Source organism: Psammomys obesus, unplaced genomic scaffold (genome assembly GCF_907164565.1).
Source record: "Psammomys obesus unplaced genomic scaffold, mPsaObe1.curated_primary_1811, whole genome shotgun sequence".
NCBI lineage: Eukaryota > Metazoa > Chordata > Mammalia > Rodentia > Muridae > Psammomys > Psammomys obesus.
Window position 1 is genome coordinate 6,912,150 of NW_026596125.1, and position 13,355 is coordinate 6,925,504.

At 43.1% G+C, this 13,355-nt stretch overlaps 1 protein-coding gene across 1 annotated transcript in view; it reads left to right on the forward strand.

Annotated features, from left to right (window-relative positions):
* Positions 1-13,355, forward strand: part of Pdcd11 (programmed cell death 11) — a 44,225-nt gene that overhangs the window by 22,913 nt on the left and 7,957 nt on the right. The window contains exons 19-25 of the mRNA XM_055591477.1: positions 273-388; positions 2,524-3,071; positions 3,974-4,036; positions 7,727-7,835; positions 8,773-8,862; positions 9,024-9,126; positions 9,496-9,673. Of these exons, the coding sequence (XP_055447452.1) occupies positions 273-388; positions 2,524-3,071; positions 3,974-4,036; positions 7,727-7,835; positions 8,773-8,862; positions 9,024-9,126; positions 9,496-9,673 (1,207 nt within the window). The remainder of the gene's footprint in view (positions 1-272; positions 389-2,523; positions 3,072-3,973; positions 4,037-7,726; positions 7,836-8,772; positions 8,863-9,023; positions 9,127-9,495; positions 9,674-13,355) is intronic.

Sequence of the window (13,355 nt, forward strand, 5' to 3'; positions counted from 1 at the left end):
TTGTATTGTATTGTATTGTATTGTATTGTATTGTATTGTATTGTATTTGGGTAAAGTTGGGATTTTAGGTTATTAGGTTGTATAAATTGGGGCCCAACACAGTCCTAGCTATGTGTCATGGTCCTAGCTATATTACATGGTCCACAGATAGGGACCATGTAATGTAGCAAATGTGCCATCTTTGCCTTTTGGACTGAGGGCCCCCCGGAGAGATGCCTTCCTTCTCCCTCTTCCACAAGGCTGACTGTTCTGTGCTTGGTTCTGCACTGCAGGCCAGGAGGTAGAGCCCGGGCAGAAGCGGAAGGTAGTAGTCCTGCATGTGGACATGTTGAAGTTGGAGGTGCATGTTTCCCTTCAGCAGGACTTGGTGAATAGGAAGACTAGAAAGGTAAGCTTACTTACAGTTTCCATCTTGTGGCTTTATATCTCGCCCTCTACACTACACTCACAGCTCAGGGAACTTGCAGTTGGGGTGACTGTGTGCCTGGTTTCTCTAGGACATTTCTTGTTTTTACCTCTTGTCCTGGTATAGCCAATAGGACAGATTTTCATGCTGGTTAGGGTGACAGATTTATGATCCCCCTATCTTTAGGGCCAATCAGGTACTGTAATGAGTGAGTAGGACATACCGATGAGGGAGTGAGTGTTAGCACTCAGAACCAGACAGCGGGCAGATGTGTGCCTGGCCCACATGGGACAGACTGTTTGGCTCCATCTAGTTGTTATCAGGGGGCTCTCTGGGTCTGTTACTAAATGTATGTTGGTGTCCGCCTCACACCAATCCCCACCTACCTCGTTAGTTTTCAAGACAATCTGGCATTCACTTCAGTCCTGCCTTTGTCTCTCAAGTGCAATTTTTTTTTTTCTAGGTGTTGTATCACCATACTTTCAATTTCTTTGGTTTTATTTTGTTTTATTTCTACACAGAATGTCTCTGTTTAGCCTTGACTATTCTGGACTCACCTTGTAGACCAGGCTGGTCTCAAACACAGAGAGATCTGCCTGCCTCTGTCTAGGATTAATGGTGTGCGGCACCACACCCAGCTCATACTTTCAATTTTTTAGAAGACAGAATTTAGATTTTATTAGAAATAAATGTTGAAAACATTGAAAAATAACTTTTTAAACAAACTCGGTCTGGGCATTTCTGGTGTCCAGACGGCTCGTCCATGCTCATTACTGAGTGCCTCAGTAAGAAATGGGTGTGCTGATGCACTCCTCTAACCCCACCAGAGGTAGGCAGATCTCTTGACTGATCTGGTGGTCTACAGAGTGAGTTCCAGCACAGCCAGGGCTACGCAGAGAAACCCTGTCTCAAAAAGCCAAAAAATTAAAAGAGCAGGTTTGAAGAAAATCTCAAAATCTGTAGAAGTTTTCTATAAGGGTGTACAGATTATGTATTGCTTATTCAGAATGAAATGCTTGGGAACAGAAGTGTTTAAGGTTTTTAGGGTTGTACTTTTCTGTTTTTGTTATTTGAACTGAGTTTTCCCTCTGTAATACTGGCTGCCTTCCATATCCTGGGTGCTGATAATTGCAAATGTATACCGGGTATGCTGGGTGACTTCAGCATTTTGAAATACTTACATAGATATCACTGGTTCAATATTCCTAATTCAAAAGATCTGAAACCTGAAGTGCCTGAAATGTAAAACTTCTGAAGTCTCATATACTAGTAACTCTCAAAAGCAAGGATTTGGGAGCATTTGGGTTTCAGGTTTTTCAGTTAGATGTTCCACTTGCATTTGATCATTATCCCAACTGTGTGCGTGTGTGTTGCTAATTGTTGGTTTTGTTTTGAGACCATTTCTCACTGGATAGCCCAAGCTGACCTAGAAATCACAGTGGCCTTGAACTCTCAGTAATTCGTCTTATCTCAGCCTCCCAGATACTGGCATGACGGGTACATGTCACCGTGCCCAAGTGCTCTCACTCTGTTGTGTAGTAGGACCCTACCGTCTTACCGTCTGAGTAAAGCTTAGGCAGAGAGTGAGCGCAACGGGATTGGGAGGCAAGCAGAAGGGAGTGCTTCGCACATAGTGAGCTCTTGTTAGTGACCACTGTCTTAGTGATGGGCCAAGAACTGAAGGACTGTGGTAGGATCGATCCTAAGCCTACTGGCAGTCGTTTAGCTGTGCATCGGATTCACCATAATGACCCCAAAGCTCAGATTCAGTAGTTCTAGAATGGAACATAGGAATTTAAGTTCAAAAATACTGAGGCTAGGCATGCTAGCATACCTGTAATCCCAGCAATAGGGAGACTGAGGCAGGGATAGTATGAGCTCTAGACCACTGTGGATTACATAGCAAACCTTTTCTGAAAGAAAAGAACTATTACAACAGGATTCTGGGGATGCTGGGAACTAAGTGTGCAGGGAAGGAGGGCCATCTCTGCTGGGGGAAAGCTAGTTGCTTACAACCAGTCTCCTGGGTGTCTGGGGCTTCATGCACTGCCATGTGGGTCCAGGAATACATGACCACACTGTGTGGAAGAGAGTGAATATGACTTTCTCTTTTCCAGCTGAGAAAAAGCAGTAGATACCAGGGCATCGTGCAACATCTGGAGGAGTCCTTTGCTGTGGCCTCCTTGGTGGACACTGGCCACCTTGTGGGTTTCTCCCTGACCTCTCACCTCAACGATACCTTCCACTTTGACTCTGAGAAGCTACATGTGGGGCAGGGTGTCTGCCTCACCCTCAAGACCACAGAACCAGGAGTGACCGGTCTGATTTTGGCTGTGGAAGGGCCAGCTTCTATGAGGACCATGAGGCCAGCTGGGAAGGATTCAGAGACAGTTGAGGTTAAAGAGGAGGAAGACAGGAACTCAGATATACCTGTGAAATCTAAAAGGAAGCATAGCTTAGCTATTGGGGACAAAGTCACTGGGACCATTAAGTCTGTGAAGGCCACACACGTTGTTGTGACTCTAGAAAATGGCATCGTTGGCTGTATCCACGCCTCCCGCATTCTAGATGATGTTCCAGTGGGCACCTCTCCTATGAGCACACTGAAAGTTGGGGAGAAAGTCACTGCGAGGGTAATCGGTGGGCGAGATGTGAAGACATCTAGGTATGGGGTTTTGGACTACTGGGCTGGCTTTTGAGGGGCCTGGCAGTTACAGGAGGGATGGGAGCATAGGTCGTAAAAAGTTACATGTAAATGATAATTTCTCTTGGTTAACTAAAAGGCAGTCAGAATCCTTTAGTATGTTATTAAAAAAAAGTAGCAATTAAAGGGTGGATTTAAAGTTAGAACGGACTTTGAATTTCAGATTAACTGCTGAGTTATTTCTGTTATTTGTAAAGTGAGAATAATGGCATAGTCTGCCTTGGAAGGCCATTGGGAAAATGGTAGCGTGGATGCTACCTGCATAGTGGGTTGCTACTTCATGCTCTTTTCAGTGTATATCAGCAGTTCTTATGGCATATCCTTCACGGCACATCTTTTATTTGTATTATTTGTGTGTGCGCACGCACGTGCATTCACAGGCACACACAGACTATGGCCCATGCATGGCAGTTAGAAGAGACCTCTTCTGCTCCCTGTGTGATCTGAGGATTGACCTAAAGTGGTCAGGCCCACACACAAGCTGTCTCAATGGCCCCTTATTCCAAGTCTTGTTGTGTATCATCATAGTGGAATTTCTTGCTATAACAAGAAAAAAAGGGGGGGGTGTTCAAAATCTGGCCTATTAATATGGATGGCATACTAATTTCAAGAATTAAGTATAGGATCTCCAGTAAGTCATTCATCCTCTCCAGACATCCAGAATGAAACAGGAAATAGAATCTATAAGTCAAGTCTTTTCAGGGCCAGTCCTTAAAGACTTTCACTGGATCTTTGTCAGCCTCGTATGGTAGTATGTGTTTTGGGGGCTAATCCATTTGGGATAGGATAGGGTAGAAGGAGTTCTGACCTGGGATCATTGTGTTAACAGAGAGTAAGAAGTGACTTGATTTCTTTTTCTCTAGGTTTCTCCCAATAAGTCACCCCAGATTTACTCTGACCATCGTGGAGCTGAGTGTTCGGCCAAGGTGAGGGAACCCTAGCAGTGGTCTCCTGGAAAGAGTGCTGGGCTTTGGAACCAGTAACCCTGAGTTCTTGATCCTACCAGGGAAAGGGTTTCTGTGCCTCTCTGTGTCCAAGTTTCCTTAGTTCTGTGCCCGGATGCACTGAGTCTGTGTCTGCAGACGCGTCAGAGCGTGCCTGCAGTTCCAGCTCAGCAGCTCTCCAAAGAGCCCCACGTGAGAGATGGGCTTTGTTTGTTTGTATTTAAAGGGCAGAGATGCTTGACCACGTGTTTCTGTTTGAGCATGCTGAGGGTAGCAACCAAGAGTTCATGTAACCACACAGCTGCGCCTCAGCTCTTGGCTACATTTTTTTTTAAGCCATCCTAAGGCTAGTTAGAGGTGTGAAAATTAAAGTGAGCATAGATTGGTGGTTCTCAGCCTCTGGGTCATGACCCCTTTCAGGGTCAAACAACCCTTTTAACAGGGCTCACCTGAGGTTCTACATATCAGATATTTATATAACAATTTATAACAGTAGCAAAATTACAGTTATGAAGTAGCAATGAAATAATTTTTATGGCTGGGAGTCACAGTCACCACAACATGAGGCACTGTGTTAAAGGGTCATAGCATTAGGAAGGTTGAGATCCACTGGCATAGAGGCTCATAGCTGAAATCCTAGCACTTGGGAGGCTGAGGCCAGAGGGTTACATTCAGATTTAAGGCCAGGTTGGGCTGTGGAGTGAGAGCTTGCCTCACAAAGCAAGAGCAGAGTGTCAGCACTGTTTGCAGGTTTGCTAGTCAGCGTCTAACAAAAAGAGCATTTCTGTTCTCAACCCAGTTTTCTAGAGCATAGTAATTCCTGACATAAGCACATAGCCAGGGATACCTGTTCTTTCAGCACGTGCAACCTCAGAGTTTGGTGGCAGAAAACTGCTGTGTGAGTTCTGCAGAGCAGCATTGTGTGAGAGACCCTGGGGGAGGGCTGTGGTCCCTGTGGTGGCGTCTCCTATCTTCATAGTCTTTTTCTTTCTTTCTTTCTTTCTTTCATTCTTTCTTTCTTTCTTTCTTTCTTTCTTTCTCTCTCTCTCTCTCTCTCTCTTTCTTTCTTTCTTTCTTTTCTTTTTTTTTGAGACAGGGTTTCTCTGTGTAGCCTTGGCTGTCCTGGACTCAATTTGTAGACCAGGTTGGCCTCAAACTCACAGAGATCCACCTACTTCTGCCTCCCCAAGTGCTGGGATTACAGGCCTATGCCACCGTGCCCGGCTTGTGATATTATTTTTCAGTTAGCAACTTTTAATTAAGGTTGAGGACAAATTGTTTATTTGAACTATGGGTAAAGATCTCAAACTAATGGGTAATCCCAGGGATGTCAGTGACAGAGGGCCCCCTACAGTCCTCAGGAGTGCCAGGACATGTTGTCTGCCCTGTCCTGGGAGACTGGCATCAGCCAGAGTGGTACTTGGCTGTGGAAGCGTGGGCCATGTCTAGGAATGATCGGATTTGTGGAGGGGATAAGAAATACAAAAACATAATGAGAGACAATAAGGAGACAACCAGGACATCTTCCACCTCTCCATGTCCCTGTGTCACACAGTTACTTATTTCCATAAAAGACCCTGAGAAACGTAGTACCAACATAACAGTGGTATTTCTCTGGTGCTTTGTGTTTTAGTGTTGTTATTATGTGTATGAGTGTTTTGCCTTCCTGAACAAATTTGCACCACATATGTGCCTGGTGTCTCAGAGGTCAGAAGAAGGAGCTGGATCTCTTAGAACTGGAGTTGTAGACACTTGTGGCCACCATATGGGTGCTGTAAACTGACCTAGACCCTCTCTGTTCTTAACCACTGAGTCATCTCTCCAGCTCCTAATATTTATGTTTTAAAATTAGTATTTGGAAGTCAGGGTGAAAAACGTTTACTCAGTGCATGGTACTTCCTTTTCTTTCTTAAAGTTTTATTTTTGAAGCAGTCCATCTCCAGCTGATAGCAGAAGTCAATAGAGGTCAGTAAGACCTGTAGTCATTCTTGCCTCTTACATTAGTGCCCTTAGCTAAAACTAAGGAGTTCTCCTTTACAGAAGAGGAGACACATTTCAGGAACACATATAGGTCTGTGACCTCTTAAAGCATTCTTTTCTTTTCCTTTCTCTCACTAGTAGTTACACAGAATGAGTTATTGCAGTTTATTGTTAAGAGTAAAATACTTTGAATCAGCAATGTTTTATTTCTGACCTGAGCAGTGGTGGTGCACAGCCTTAGTCTCAGCACTTGGGGAGGCAGAGGCAGGGGGATCTCTGAGCTTGAGGTCAGCCTGACCAACAAATCAAGTCCAGGACAGCCAAGGCTACACAGAGAAACCCTGTCTTGAAAAAAACAAAACAACAACAAAACAGAAAATTTGTCTCAAAAAAACAAAAAATATTTTGTTTTTCTTTCTTTTTTGTTTTTTGAGACAAGTTTTCTTTGTGTAGCCCTGGCTATCCTGGAACTCACTAGACTAGGCTGACCTTGAATTCACAGAGATTTGCCAGTCACTACCTCCCAAGTGCTGGGATTAAAGGTGTGTGCCACCACTGCCCAGCTCAACAACATTTTCGGTTTTCTTTAGGTAAAGGCTGACTTTTATTAATGTACTTTCTGCCCTCTGTGAGCTTTCTGTGTGTGCCAGGACTGGGCTAAATAAAATTTGTTGCATTTAAAAAAAAAAAAAAAGTTTGATTAGATGGTTGTTGCTGAGTGGTAGAGTGTGTGCTTAGGATGTGCAAGGCCCTGGATTCCATCCCCAGCACTGCTGAAGAGAAATTTTTGGGGGGAGATCAACTCACTTGGGGTCAGTTTAAATGAGAGTAATTTATCCTGTGAAAGTACCAAACCATACACACTCTCAAAATGATGATGTACATTTGAGCTTGTTTCTGGTCTTTCTAAAAATTACAGAAAAATTCTTACAATGCCACAACAAAAAACACTGAAACTCACTCCACTGTGCTCACATGTAATCATTTCTTTTGGGTGGAATTACTGAGTCAGAATGTATATGCAGTTGCAGGTTTTCTTTTCTTTTTTTTTTTTTTTTTTAAAGAGATTTATTTATTTATTATGTATGCAGTGTTCTTTCTGCATGTACACCCGCTCGCCAGAAGAGGGCACCATATCTCCTCTTAGATGGTTGTGAGCCACCATGTGGATTCTGGGAATTGAACTCAGGACCTTGGGGAGGCCAACCAGTGCTCTTAACCTCTGAGCCATCTCTCCAGCCCCAGTTGCAGGTTTTCTAGTGTAAGAAAAGTTTCCTCATTCACTAGTGCATGTGACCATGTTTTGTGTTTTTAACAGCATCACTGCACAGTTGTATTGATGAATCTGTAGAGCAGGCTGGCCTTGAACTCACTGAGATTAACCTGCTTCTTCCTCCTGAAGGCTGGGATTAAAAGCTGCACCACCACAACCAGACAAAATAATTTTATTTATTAAATTTATGAAAGACTCATGAACTAGTTTGCCACTGGTTTAGATACAGATGAATGACTCGGAAAAAAGACGATTAGACCTGGGTTGATTATTGAGAAGATTCTTCAAGGAGAGAGATTGTCCATGAGAGTAAAAATAGTGGAGTCCTGCACCGGTACTCTGTGGTCATTTGAAGGAGTTCTTTCAGGCTAGACTCTACCCAGTGGTTGGCTTTCTCTTTTTTGCCTTTCTGTAAACAGTGAGTTGAAGAAGAATAGCTACAGTGCTCTTAATACTCACTCTGTGAGCCCTATGGAGAAGATTAAGGAATACTCACCTGGTCAGACTGTGACGTGTTTCCTCAAGAAGGTGAGTAGTTGCTGCCCTCACTGCAGGGTTGACCTTCAGAGCAGATTGAGTGAAACTGGAGCCAGAGACTCTGCACCGGGCACTATCACGTAGGGCTGTGGCTGGTGCATGGCCTCTGCCCCTGCAAACCCATCTCTGGATGGGACCAGAATGTAAGAGTGCTGACAGGGAGCACACAGGCCTCTGCTAGTCTCTCTTCTATGTATGTTTTGGCTCTGGTCACTGACTCTAAGGAGATACCTGTCCTTCAAAGAAGAAACCTTTGAAGAAACACCTGTTCAGCTGTGAGAGTTGGGCATATCTTTTTCTGTCAGATCTTTTCTCTGATATGTCACCTTTTCTGCCAGACAATCAGACATCACTTTGAAACACGAGTGCTTCCTTCTACAAACTATCTTTACCTTCTTTGTTTGGGATTAAAGCGGTGTACCACCTAAGCTTTCCTTTACCTGAAACTTGCTCTGTACCAGGCTGGCCTTGAACTCAGATCTACTTGCCTCTGTCTCCTGGATTATAGGTGTGTTTGTATTCCAGCTGGATCACATGGACCTCAAAGGTCTTTGGGTGTGATCTCTTGCCAGGACATCCATGTACTGAATTAAAATTCCTCTGCCCCCTTTGTCTATTTTCCTTCTGCCTAAGTGCCCTTTAAGGGTCAGCATCTATCATTTTCCCTGTTGATAACCAGTATATTCCTATAGCATGCTGTGCTTCCTGCACACTGCTTGCAGCTCTACTTATTTGCATGCACATTGACTGAGGTTGAAGCCCATGAGATGTGGTGGTGTGCAGGGCCACAATTACAATAGGATGGTGGCCTGTCCCTTGGGGAAATGTGGGATTTTTTTACTTTTTCATCCTTTACAATGTTTTAAGAGTAAATTTTGTTGGTGGGTTAGCCAAGGGTACTTTTACATATCTATCCTGTCCTCCACAGTACAACGTGACTAAGAAGTGGCTTGAAGTGGACATTGAGCCAGACGTCCGAGGGAGAATTCCCTTGTTGCTCACTTCCCTCAACCTTAAGGTCAGTGTCTGGAGAGAAGAGGTTACGGGGGAGGTTAGGTGTACATGAGCTACCTAAACTAATTGGGGTTTGATGATTTGGGAGGGACTTGCTATAGAGACATATATTTTTGGATAAATGACAGACCTCTATGGAAACTTTTTTTTTTTTAATCCTTTCAGGTTCTGAAACACCCAGACAAGAAGTTCCAGATTGGGCAGGCTATCAGGGCCACTGTGGTGGGCTCAGACAGCCCTAAGGCTTTCTTATGTCTGTCACTCATAGGTATGGAAAGAAGCAGTACCTGGATGGGGAGGGGCGTGCAGGAGGGGCTAGGGGGCCTGCTTCAGGTACTACTTTGGGCAGAAAGCCAGAACTTTGTTGGAGGGTTTAGTTTGGTTTTGGTTTTCTCTTGGGCTTTGTTCTCTGGCATATGTGACTCCACCACTCTCTTAGATATCCTTTTTTCTTGACTTGGTTTTCTCAGGTTTTTTTAGAAGGGACTATGTGTCACATGGCTGTGGGGTTCATGGCTTCAAGCTATGATGAGCCTACTCCATTTGGATGCCTCAAGGCTGGATGGCCTCCACCTCGGGCTGGTAGGCTGTAGTAGGCCAGACTGCCAGCTGCTTTCTTGTTTCCTCTTCCCACCAGGTCCTTACAAACTTGAAGAAGGGGAAGTAGCCATGGGCCGAGTGTTAAAGGTGGTACCCAACAAGGGACTGACCATCTCCTTGCCCCTTGGGAAGATAGGGAGAGTCAGTTTATTTCATGTGAGTGACTCCTTCTCTGAGGCACCCCTGGAGGACTTCTTTCCCCAGAAGATTGTCAGGTAAACCATGAAATTGGTGGGATTATTTTTAACTGATATGTGATATGTATGTGTGTCATTTTAGTCCTCCCACACACACAGAAAAATTTATAGATTTACTTATAATTGCTACCAAGTTGAACTGCCAAAACCTTTTCACTGGGATGCCCCATATTTATTAAAAATTCACACACAGATGAAGAGCGAAAAGCTACTGATACCTGATTTCTATCCCTGTTCTCCTCTTGCAGTCACATACTTAGATGCCTTTTGACCTGATGAGGGAAAATGTCACTAAGATTTAGAATTACCACTAGCAGGAAGAAAGAAGAAAACAAAATTGAAAATGAAATGTTTCCATACACCTTATGTACACGAGTGAGTAGGTCAGAGGACACTTGTGGAAGTTGCTTCTCTACTTCTATCATGTAGTCTTGGGGCTTGAAGTCATTTGTTTCACCTTTACCCTTAAAGCTGCTGAACCACCTCTCTGGCCCCCAGGTAGATCCTTTTATTTGAGTTTTTTTTAGATTTATTTATTTATTATGTATAGTGTTCTGCCTGCATGTCAGAAGAGGGCATCAGATCTCATTGTAGATGGTTGTGAGCCATCATGTGGTTGCTAGGAATTGAACTCAGGACCCCTGGAAGAGCAGACAGTGCTCTTAACCTCTGAGCCATCTCTCCAGCCCCCCACGTGGATTCTTAAGCATATTCTCTAGGTATCTTTTGACATAGTTATCACAGGTTCTATGTGGATGGTGCCCAAGTTGCCATCAAATGGCCAATCAGATAGGCCTCACTTACCTCCTGTGAATAAAGTAATGGGCACAGGTAGTGTCGAATTTCATGTAGCCTGTTACTGTTTCTACAATGATGTGATTTCTTCACTCTACCAATAGAGGGTGCACTCTTGCAAGCATCTTCAATGACTAGTTTCTCGTATGTGGATTTGCCAGCAGTCAGCTTTAAAGAACCATGGCCTAGAGACCTCGGTACTTACCTTCTCCTGGAGCTGGAGTCCCAAGAGTTAGGGATGACACTAATTAGAGAACAGCTGTGGTACTGCTTCATCTGAGAACATGACTGGTTTGAATTTTTGTTTGTTAGCATACAAAATAATGGATATCATTATGGCATTTTCTCAAGATCATTGTACCTTGCTAATACTCCTCGACTGGCCCACTTCTTCCCCCAGATAGTCTCCCTTCTGCTTGCATGTTATGGGGACACAGGACACAGTTAAGTCTAGATTCTGCGTACAAGAAAATATATGTAGTTCCTGTTTGTCCATCCCCCCATTACCCTCTTTTGTTTGTCCCTCTGTTTCATTATTTTACTTTGTTTATACTGCACGTATGGGTGTTTTCCCTGAATATATGTCTGTGAACTACATGTATGCCTTGTACCCACAGAGGCCAGAAGAGGACATTCGATCACATGTAACTAGAATTATGGGTGGTTGTGAGCTGCCATGTGAGTGCTGGGAGTTGAACCTGTTACTCTGCAAGAGCAGCCAGGGCTCATAATCACTGAGCCATCTCTCCAGCTATCTTACCAGTTCCTAAAGGAAGTGTGACTCTGTTTTTGGTTTATCGTGATGAACTTCAGTCACCCATTTTCCTCCAAATGATGTAGTTTTATTCTTTATAATTAAGCAAGATTATACTTTTTGTATATATGACGTTTTCTTTATCCATTTACCTATTGATGAACATCAGCTGAAACCTTATTTATTTTTTACTGGAAAGAAAACCTGAAATATACATTTCTGTCGCTTCTCCGGCATGCTTTTGCCATATATACTTAGATCTCTAATCTTTATAGACTTGAATATATCTGTGGTATAATTTTACTTCATTTAGTAATAGAACTTCATTTTATATATTATTTGCAACTTGCTTTTTTCTCAAAGCAGTTTATCATGAATTTCTCCTTCATGCTAATATCTTGTTCTTACTCCGTATCTCTATTTGTATTATACTACTTTTATCTAAACTTACTTAGCCCGTTCTCGTTGAATGTTGAAATACCGTCTTTGTGTGCATTTGGATGGTAGTACAACTTTGAAGTGCGCTTGTAGAAGTAAATTGCATGGACCAGTTGATGGTAAACACTTTGCAAAATTGCCTGTCATTTATAGTCCCTAATAGTGCAGGACTATTCTCCTCTGCTTTCTGGGTGCTGGAACTGTAAGACTGTATTTGTTTGCTTTTTTGCTTTGTATGTATGTGGGTTGCACGTATGTATGTATGTGAACCATGTGCATGCTTGGCGCCCACAGCAGACACAAGAGGACATTGGATTCCCTCAACTGGAGTTCTACCATGTGGGTGCTAGGAATCAAACTCAGGTTTTCTGAAGGAGTAGCCAATACTTTTAACCAGTGAGCCTTTTCTTCAGCCCAGACTAAATATTAATTAAAATTTTTATAAAAATATTATAAAAACATTATTATTTTTTTAATAAAAATTTTTATTTTCTAAATTTATTTACTTTTATATTATGTACATTGGTGTTTTCCCTGCATATATGTCTTTATTAGGGTATAGATTCCCTCAGAACTGAAGTTGCAGACAGTTGTGAGCTGCATGTGGGTGCTGGAATTGAACCCAGGTCCTCTGGAAGAGCAGCCACTGCTCTTAACCTCTGAGCCATCTCTCCAGACCAATATTATTAATTTTTATACCAGTCATTGGATAGGCAAAAATTGATCTTTCATTTTAATTTACATTTCTTTTTTCTTTCTTTTAGGTAGACTTTAAAAAATATTTTTATTTTATATGTATATGTAAATGCACCATGCTCATGCAGTGCCTGTGGAGGACAGAAGAGGGCTTTGGATTTGGAGCTGGAGTTACACAGTTACAAATTGCCATGTAGGGGCTAAGAACCAAACGTGGGCCTTCTGCAAGACCAGCCAGTGCTTTTACTGCTGACCTATCTCTGGCCTGTTAATTTGATTTCTTATATTGTCTCTTCATGTGTTTTTTTTTTCTTTTGCTCTTGTTTTCCAAGCCAGTTGCTCATTTTTATTTGAAACATTCATATTTTTAGTTTAAAAAATAATCATCTGTACTTGTTTTTTTGTAAAAGGATAGCAGCCTTGGGGGCGGGGACTTGAACTGTTTCAGGCACCCACAAACAAACCTGTGTCGCAGTTCCCTTATGGCCAGATGGTTTTGTGCTGAGGCACAGGCTCTTTCCTTGTAGTCTGGGCTGGCCTCAAACTTGTGCTCCTCCCTAGAGCCTTCCAGGTACTAGAAGTACAGCTTAGACCATAAGGGTAGCCTGAGAAAAGTAGCCTTGCAGAGCCAGATTTCAAGCTATGTGTCCTACTACCAGGCAAGACAAAGTTGGCTCATGGTAGACTGCATACCTCTGGGAGACGGGGACTAGAAAACAGTCATGGTCCACCTCCATCTCCAAGTCCCAGATACTGACATCTGCCGAAGTTGTCAACTGCTTATTGAAGCCAAACGGCACAGAAATGCACAGAGCCTCAGTGAGTCCTAGAGGTGACAGGTCATCTCTGGCTTGTCTCTGGAAGCTTACAAAATGAGGGTGTGGTTTTAGCATCATAGTCATTTTGGATACTTTTTCTGACAGCCAGACCCTGTGAGTAGCATGCCATTAGAATGCCCTTCATCTGTCAGATGTGGGGAGGAAATCATTTGCCTCAAGGTAGCACCTGAAGTCTCCT